General features: G+C 47.4%; 1 protein-coding gene across 6 annotated transcripts in view; it reads right to left on the reverse strand.

The window, feature by feature from the left end:
- Positions 1-9,482, reverse strand: part of TACC1 (transforming acidic coiled-coil containing protein 1) — a 127,669-nt gene that overhangs the window by 70,982 nt on the left and 47,205 nt on the right. For 2 of the 6 annotated variants that reach the window (XM_023516984.1, XM_003796281.3), the window contains exons 1-2: positions 2,706-5,739; positions 1,666-1,781 (exon numbers count right to left, since the gene is read on the reverse strand). The exons of 2 other annotated variants lie outside the window; for them this stretch is intronic. In XM_023516984.1, the coding sequence (XP_023372752.1) occupies positions 1,666-1,781; positions 2,706-2,866 (277 nt within the window). In that variant the 5' untranslated portion in view covers positions 2,867-5,739. Of the gene's footprint in view, positions 1-1,665; positions 1,782-2,705; positions 5,740-9,482 lie in introns of those variants that run through there. 2 more of the 6 variants (XM_023516988.1, XM_023516987.1) reach the window with 1 other exon arrangement.

A 9,482-nucleotide genomic window follows, 5' to 3' on the forward strand; every position in this document is an offset into this window, starting at 1 on the left:
TTTTTTTTTTTTTTTTTTGAGACAGAGCCTCAAGCTGTCACCCTGGGTAGAGTACTGTGGCATCACAGCTCACAGCAACCTCCAATTCCTGGGCTCTAACGATTCTCCTGCCTCCGCCTCCCAAACAGCTGGAATACAGGCACCTGCCACAACACCTAGCTAATTTTTGGTTGCGCCGTCATTGCTGTTTGGCAGGCCCAGGCTGGATTCAAACCCACCACTCAGGTGTATGAGCCACAGGAGCTGAGCCAAAAAAGACCTCTTGATAGTGCAAAAATTGGACTTATGTTGCCATAAGGCAGAGAGCACTAAGGCTTGAAGACAACCCCCAGGAGCTGGAAGCGGCACAGAAGGATCCTTCCTAGGGCCCTCAGAGGGAGCATGGCCTTGTCAACACCTTGTTTTCTGACTTCTAGGTCTGGAGTCAGTTCTCCAGAACTATGAAAGAATAAACTTCTGTTGCTTTAGCTATTCAGTTTGTGGTCCTTAGTTACGACTGCTCTATTTACACCCTCCAGCCGCTTTCCACCTCGCTTAGAAAAAATAAATCATAAATCATTTTATAGTATCATCTACTAATATAGTAGTATCCTCCTGTTCCATGCCTAGTTACTCCACTCCGGTCACACAGGCCTCCCACCTGGTCCTCAAATACGCTCTGAGCCCTCCCACCAGAGGGCCTCAACAATGGCAGGCTGGTCCTGTCTCCAACCTCTGCAGACCCATTCCCTCTGCTGGAAGGGTTCTTTCTCCAGGAATATACAAGGCTTGCTCCCTCAACCTCCTTTTAGGTCTCTGCTCAGTCACCTTATCACAAATGCTTCCCCTAACTCCCTTCAATATTCCCTTTCCCCATTCAATGTCCCCTATTCCCCCTTTTCTGCTTTATTTTTCTCCACAGTATTTAACATAGCTAACATAAATATTTTGCTTAACCCTTAAAAAGGTTCATCTTGTATGTGAACTCAGTGAGAGTAGGACTTCACTGCTGAATCACAGTGCACTTTATTTACTAAACAAATGAATTCTATGGGGACAGGTGAAATTTTACTCAGAACTGGCTATATGACAAAAAAGGTTTCTGCTAATTAAGTGGGACAGCAGAAGCTTCTATAGATGAAGGGCAAGCTCAAGGTTAGGCTCTGAGGTCTGGGCAAGACTCTGTGTGCCAGGTTTCCTTAGGCAGACTGGAGGGCTCCCCACCACTCCTGCGTAGAAATGGGAGGTAAGCAATTTGAAACTCTCTTAAGATCCTCCCTATGAGAAAAAAAAGTCAACACTTACCTGTAATTTTCGTCTCTAACCACACCCCAGTAGAAAGCAACTTAGCCTGAGGAATTTCTGATGCCATATATAAACAGAACCCCACCACAGTGCACTATTATAATCTTTATTTTTTATGAGCTGAGGAATGTCTGATAATAATGTCAGTGCAAATGTACAAACTCTACTTAGGGAAGAAAGCCTCTGATTACCACACTCCATTAAAAAAAAAAAAAAAACACCCGGCAAATAAGCTAGGAGCTTTAAAACAGCTCTTTCTGAGTAAGGAGATAACCCTTTTAAATGATCCTAAGCTAACCTTAATTTTTTCTCCCTTTCCTTCATTGACACTTTTCAAAAACCTTAAAATAAAAGAAGCAGAAAATAAAAGTTTTTCTTTACCTTGGGTTTTGGCCCCAGATCCTGCTAATCCTTGTGATGAATCACAGGATTCCTTGAGAGGTGATCTGATTGGGGTTTCAGCTTCAGGGGTCTCAAAATTACCCTCAGAATCCGAGCTGCCAAAGGGGAAAAATGAGGAATTACCACTTTCAACGGTATTTCAGACACCCTGTAAAATCTGTATATCCACAAAGTCGCATGTTTGTCTAACTTTACAATCAACTGATCCTCCTCACAGACTGGTCTGCAGAAGGCTGCAGCGGTTTTCAGCAGTGCCCCCCTCAGGTTTCTCAGCCTAACCTCCCATCTCTGAAATCTCCATTCTTTACAGATTTTCTTCAGCACCATCTATTTTTGAGGTCATCCTTCCTTCTGATAGAGTCCAACAGACTGCTTTTTTCACAAGAAGAGCCCCTTCCCAAAAGCTTAAATATCAATATTGGTTCCACCCCCAAATTCAGGCAATTCTGGCCCTTCCTTTTCCCCTCCCTCGGCAGGCCTTTACCTGTTTGCAACTCACTCTGCCAGAGACTAGGAATGCTGTCACCTGCCTTTCGCAATCACAAGGGTGACAGCTCGGCAGGGACCACCATTTCTCACCAGCTGCCAGGGGCCTGTCATCACACGACTTTCTTTACCGCGGCTACATTTGGGGGTCACGGAGTGGGGGGTGTGGGAGAGCCAGGAGGGCTCTAAGACTCACCAGATGTGATCAATGACACTACCCTTGTGTGTGTGTGTTAGGGCAGAGGGAAGCTTTCGGAAAGTGGCCTAGGCGAATAGGGCTGCGGAGACTGCAGATTCAGGGTCGAGTTCGGTAAGCACCCAAGCGAAACCCAGGACAGAAAATAAACGGAGGACAGACCATCCTGAACTTTCGAACGTACAGAGGGGACCTGGTCACGGGCAGGGACATAGCATTGCCATGAATATGGTTACGAGGGCGGGCAACCACACACACGCACACAGAATGAGCCGCGGATGGATGGATGGATGGATGGCAGCGCGTCCGCATCTCAGCAGGGATGCTGTGTACTTGCCTGAAACTCAAGGATTTGGTCTCGGCTTGCGAGTCCTCCTCCTCGGGGTCGCCCTCGGGCCCACCGGCCTCGTCCTCCCCGGCGCCCCCGCCGCGCACCGCGGACCACGTCCATTTCGCCCACTGCACGGGGGACAGGATCTGCCAAGGGCTGAACGCCATGAGCGCGGCTCCTCCGGCTCCAGCTCCTAGGGGTAGGGTAAGGGGGAAGAGCCTTTTTCCCTTTCAAAATGGAGGGAACCGGTGACAGGCGCCAGTAAGCGTTTCCAGCCGAGGCGCGGATGTGGTTAAACGAGCGCCGTCGGGGGCGCGGGTGGAGCGCTTCCTCTCGCCGGCAAGCAGCGCCGCTTCCTCTTCGTCCTCTTTCCCAAACCGTGCGGCCGCGGCGCCCCCACGCCAGGCTTCCCTCGCCGTGAAAATGCCTCTCCTGGTTCCTCGTCAGGGCCCCGGCCCGCGGCACCGGGCAGCTCGTACTCCGCGGCTCGTACTCCGGGGTCTCGGGCTCCGGCCTCCCAGCCGGCTAGGCGCGCATCAGCTGCAGCCGAGGCCGCGCCCCAGGAGCCGCCCCCTCGGACCGTACTACCCGCGCGTGCCGGCGGGGGCGGCGGCGGCTCGGGGCCTTTGAAGTCTGCGGCGCGCCTACCGGATCACCCCCGCCGCGGCGCCACGCTGGTCGCGCCCTGACTTCGGGAAGGGGCTGCAGGGGCCGCGGGCGGAGGACCCGGGCGCCCCAGGCAACGCTGCGGGCGTCAGGGGCGGAGGCGATCCACGTTATGAGTCCGTGCACGCTGCGCTTTTCCTCCTGACTTTTTTTTTTTTTTTTAACGTTTCCATCTTGCCACTGGGACTTAATGGCGTTGAAGATATTGGACCGCAAAGTTAATCCCCTTATTAAACAACCACCACCACCAGCCCCACTGTCCTAACTTCGAGGCCGCTGTGGCCTGGTGTTTTTTCCCTCTCCCAGATATTGGCAGCGTGGAACATTTCAGCCTGTTCAACTTCAACCCTCTCACTCCCAGGATTTGGAAATCCCTCAGCAACAGCGCAAGGTGGTCAAAGACCAGAATTTAAGATGCCTTGCCCTCCCGAACAGCCTCTGACGTGGCCAGGTCTTAGGAAGGGTACTAAAATTGCCCTGTGGAATTACAGCCTGATGAGTTTCCCATTCTCCTTTTTTGAGACTTTCTTTTCATAACCTTCTTTGATTTCTGACTTCATTTGCTACTTCAGTAGTAAGCCAAGAGAGGCCTGGTGACATCTTTATGTTTGAAGGCGAAGAGAAATAACAGATTTTCCTCTTTTCCCACAGAAGGATTTCATTTAGGCATTCCTCCTCCCAAAACCACCAGTGCACCCTATCCCAAGAGCATCGGCTGCTTAATGACCTCCTTGCTTGGATGAGGTGTTTCTTGTACTATTAGAGATAATTTCCCAGAATTGCAGTGAATCTGTGAAGTGCTGCAAGTTCCCACGGAGAGAACAGCTACAAAATCTGCATGTTGAAACTTGCAAGAGACTGACCATCTCTCCTGAAAGGGGTTGGCACATACACTGCTGATGAATCATGACTGTCTTTCACACTAGATAACAAAAACAGAAGTAAAAAGAACACAAGATAAGGCTTGGCTAGACATCTTACCATTGGAAAGGGCAAGAATTCCTCTAAAAAAAGAAAGGGTTGTGAGGTTCGCATGCTTTAGAATTCATTCCTGTTTCTTCCCAGAGATAAAACACAACTGTCATGAGAGTTTAGGGACTACAAAGAAGCAACTAGGCTGGAAGGCCATATGAGATATACCACATTACAATCCAACTATTTATATTTTTAGCTTTAAGCTCACTAAGTAAACCTTTAGGTTATAGGGTCCCCCAGGCTCCTGGATTTGACACACTGTTCTGCTGCTGAGAAATATTACTGTCAATAGCTGGCATACACTAGGTCTTGTTCCTTCTACCTCCTGAATAGTTCTCTAATCTTTTCATACCTCTGCCTCCCCACTGTGACTGGTTTAGTTCTCATACTCCCCCTTTTTCACAGATCTGCTGTGAATGACTCCCACTTGGTTCTGCCTCCAAGCGCTTTCTCACCTGAGGTCACCCCAGTCTGGTTGATCTGTGACTGGTCCTTTAACTGTGCAGTTCCTGTTCCCCTCTATTCCTGTCTCTTTGAATTCCCAGCCACAATTAGTAGAGAATTGGTTGTGAACCTATAATATGCCCCAGAATCATCTAGGAGAGCTTCTTTAAAAAAATAAGCGAACAAAAAGTAATCCAAACTGCTAGCAGGATGTGGAAATCTGTATGTTTACCTATTGTCCTGGGGAATTGTTATCACAGGATAAATCTGTCAAACAATGTCTAGCTTGAACGAACCAATTGCAGCTTCAGGAACAATCTCCTTTTGCCTGCAGAGTTTAGCACATTCCCAAAGGAAACTCTACCCTGCCCCCACCACACCCTCCCAGTCCTTGGCTGCTCACTTGCCCTTCATTGCCCAGGTCAAGTGTATACTCAGGGGAAGCACGCTGATGGGCCCTCCTTTCTGTCATCTTTGTACTCCAAACGTTCATAGAGACTGCTACTGTGGCCTTAGATAGTTTTGAAAGTGAAAGGGAGCGGCATTCTTACTAATTATATGGGGAAAACAGGCATAAACCAGAGGAGTCTCAGGAAGACCAGGATGTAAAGTCACTCTAGACTTAGCACACTATACATAACACTTATTTACATATCTGTCCCACAGGCTTCTAAAGGGCAGGGACTTTCCCCCAGAGATTAGGACAAGGTCACACACTCAATAATAAGTGCAAAAAATGAATATTCTAGTTTACAAATAGACCCTGTCAGTTAGGGTGACATAAATTTCCCCCTGACTTCCGGAAAAATACAAGTTTCCAAACCAGCAAAGAGCAGAACTCAGGACCAGTTAGTTAAAACCTGACCTATGTGGCATCTTCTGGAAACTCGAAAAGCAAATGCCCGTTTCAGAAAATCACTCCTCTGGCTAGGTGTGGTGGCTCACACCTGTAATCCTAGCATTCTGGGAGGCTGAGGCAGTTGGATTGCTTGAGCTCAGGAGTTTGAGACCAGCCTGAACAAGAGTGAGATCCTGTCTCTACCAAAAGACTAGCTGGGTGTTGCAGCAGGCACCTGTAGTCTCAGCTACACAGGTATACTGGAGGCTGAGGCAAGAGGATGGTTTGAACCCAAGAGTTTGAGGTTGCTGTGAGATAATGATGCCACAGCACTCTACCCAGGGTGACAAAATGAGATAGAAGAAAGGAAGGGAAGAATGGAGGGAAGGAGGAAGGGAGAAAGGAAGGAAGGAAATAAATCACTCCTCTGCAAGTTCCTGAACCCAGAGTGAGCAGCAACAGAGTAACTACTCCCTAGCTTGAACTGATTTTATTTTCAGAAATGCAGTGATGAGGCTAATAAATCTATCAATTTTCCTATAATTCTAGGAAAGAATAGGCTGATATCCTAACCAAGGTAATTGGTAATATGCTGCTGTAACTTCTGCCTTGCTATGCAGAATGTCTGCAAATACATAATCAAGTAAACATATTTGTTTTGAAAATGACCTTAAGCACAGAAACAGACCCATCTGTTCTCTTTATCCATCTGCTTCTTGCCCTTCTCAGCAGCTTTGGATTAACCATAAAAATAAAAAATGGTACTAAAGTTGACCCTTGAACAACACAGGAGTTAGAAGCACTAATCCTAGCACAGTCAAAAACTGAGTATAACTTTTGACTTCCCCCAAATTTAACTAATATCTTACTACTGACCAGAAGCCTTAAGGATAGCATAACCAGTCAATTAACACATATTTTGTTGTGTATATTATATACTGTATTCTTATAATAAAGTAAGCTAGAGAAAAGAAAATGTTATTAAGAAAACATAAGGGAGAGAAATCTATTTAGTAGATTTCATCAAGTGTAAGTGGATCATCACAAGGGCCCTCACCCTCAGGGTCTTCCCAAGGAGCAGACTCAGGAGGAGGAAGACAGCAGGAGGAGGAGGCCTTGCTGTCTCAGGGTGGCAGGGGCAGAAGAGATGGGGGAAGTGGAAGGGGAGGCAGGAGAGGAGGCACACTCGCTGTAACTTCTCGTGAACAAAACCCAAATGCAAGTGGACCCACATAGTTCAAAGAGTTATTGGAAACACTGCACCAGTGCCGGCCAGATCAGGCACACACCTTACGGCTAATCAGTGTTCCAGAGGGGTCTGCAAAATGAGTCTCTCTGGTAAAAGTTAAGTAAACTACACAAGCAAGCAAACTCAGTCTGACAAGGACTTCTTGGTTGGCCTGACTCCCCATCAGGCTCCGTAAAGCCCTCTAAGCCTTGACCTTGAGCTTCAGCGTCTGGCCTTGTAGAGTTCAGTTTTATCGCTGCTCCTGTTGTGTCGGTTTTAGTGAGAATCTCCTCCACCCTGGTATCTCACCACCCTGCCTGGCCTCAGCAGGAATCCTGTCAGGTCCCCCTGCCTAATGCGTCTGCTCAGTAATTTTCCATTCAGGGACCCCCCCCCCCATTCCCATCTGTCCTTGTACTTAAGAGTTGAGCCAGATCTCTGGTACTGCAAACCTGTGTCAGGAGATTTCTTAAATAAAGGCTTCCTTATTTAACAAGTGTCATGAAAACTTTTGCTTAACAAGGCAGTTGTAGCACAGTTACTGTAAGGATGCCTGTGGGGGTTTGGCAGGAAGAGAGGGGCCGAGGCAGGCTGGGACCACGTTGTGAAGGATGCTGTATACCTGCGAAAGAGTCAGACAAACACAAATGCCTGCCCAGGTGAAGGAAGGGGGTGAAAAGCCCTGGGTGGCAGCTGTGTTCCCTGGAAGACCCTGCTGTGACTAAGGGTCGGATCTCCCCAGTTTCTGCTGCCCAGCATTGCCATCTAACAATCTTCCGTGCACAACTGAAATCCTATAGGAAATCTTATAAGAGATCTTCCAATATTACAAGTGTCCTTACTAATTTAAGTTTTTAAAACCTGTGTTACTTCGAGGCAAACAAAAGCCATCTGTGTGCCTTCTTAGGCCACCTCCTTTGCTCAGGATGTGCAAAGGGGTGTCTTCAATTGGCGTCCTCACTCCTCCTGTAAAGCGATGTGAGCACAATGTGAACAGCAGCACAATAGGAGGAGGAGAAACCCTCTTCTGCTTCTGCTTAAGGAAACCAAGTTTCTGGCAGCCAGTGAAAAGAGACGGCTTTTGTGTATGACGGTACTCAGGGGAGTGGGGGAGGAAGGAAGGAGGGCCGGCCTGACCCTAGGGAATCACAGAGATAAAGTAACACTGAGAAAACAGAACGGACAGGCCGGTAGAAAAACCCATACCACATACCTATATTTTCTAACCTAAGAATCTGATGAGCAAAATATACGTCTAATTTAAGTAAGATTAAATGCCAGACTGATGATGTAACCAAAATTGCTGGGCAGCTCTGAGGCACTTAGGAAAAGCATAGAGACTTATGAAACTGAAACCATACATGGAACTAGGCTTCGGAGTCTCAATGGAACTTCAACAGAACATCTCCTGCTCCCTCGCCATGACACTGGATGAACTTTCTAAGACATAGCAGGGAATTCTGAGTGTGATTAAACATTCTTCAACCCTTAGCTTTTTTCCCCTTTTATATTTAAATGCAGAGGGTCTCTAAGATGTAGTAATAGTATCCTAAGTTACTAAACCCTTCTAACAGTCTCAAGTGGTTTCATCTAATCCTTACTATTACTCTCTCAAGTAGGCAGGGCAGGTTAATCACTCTCATTTGGTAGTAGAAGCAGCTACCTGCCTGAAGTCACATAGCTAATCAGTGCCAGAATAGAATCTAGAACCCTAGTCCCCTAACTTTAGTCCTGTCTGTGTGGTCTCAGACTGGAAGGAAGCTGAATGCACTCTCCACTCTCTGGAGCTTAAGACCATATCAGCTAGATCACTCCCCTCTGTGCTGCCCAGGTCCTGGCTTCCTCCTTCCCTGGCACAGGCTGCAAAGTCTCAACTAGGAATACCTAGCTCATCTGTAAAGAACCGCCACCGCCATGGAGAAGCTGTAGCCACCCCACCTGCTCTTCTGCCCTACCGCAGTCTCACCAGGCAAGAGGGTGCTGAGGCAAGTCTCACCAGGCAAGAGGGTGCTGAGGTCTGTACAAGACCACAGTGCCAATAACAGCCTCTGACTGCATCCAAATAGTTAACACGACAGTCTTAACCTGGCAAGATCAGGTGCTCTCCTAGGTATCCTTTACCTGTAGACTATAATCACCTAGAGGAGTATGACCTTCCGTCTACTTTGGTGACGTGAACACACTAAAGTCAGGGAATCTGCACTATGCATTTATACAGAAAATTATATTGTAAACAGACATTCCTTTCTGATTTTTTAAAAGAGAAAGTTAGATTTATGTCTACAGTTAATACTCTTTTAGAGCTCTGAGAAGACTAACTGGAAACCAGACTACATCCACTGAAGGCTTAGCAAAGCCCCCTGTTGGTGCCTGCTCAAAGACCCTTGTCCAGGCTTGGCTGGGGGAAACAACTCTGGTCATACCCATCCTCTGACTTCATTCTGTACCACAAAAGAAAAGTTTGATTTCCCCAGAAAGTACACCATTTAACCTAGGCGACAGATCGGACCTACGGCAGAACTGCCATGAGGTGGATATCCCATGCCGACTTTCAGAGCAGCTAGGGGAAAATAACTAGTATGACAGTCACACTAAACTAGTGACTAAGTAGTAACTAAGTAGTGACTAACTA

The sequence above is a fragment of the Otolemur garnettii genome, unplaced genomic scaffold, assembly GCF_000181295.1.
Source record: "Otolemur garnettii isolate 467f Iridium unplaced genomic scaffold, OtoGar3 scaffold00102, whole genome shotgun sequence".
NCBI classification, from domain to species: Eukaryota; Metazoa; Chordata; class Mammalia; order Primates; family Galagidae; genus Otolemur; species Otolemur garnettii.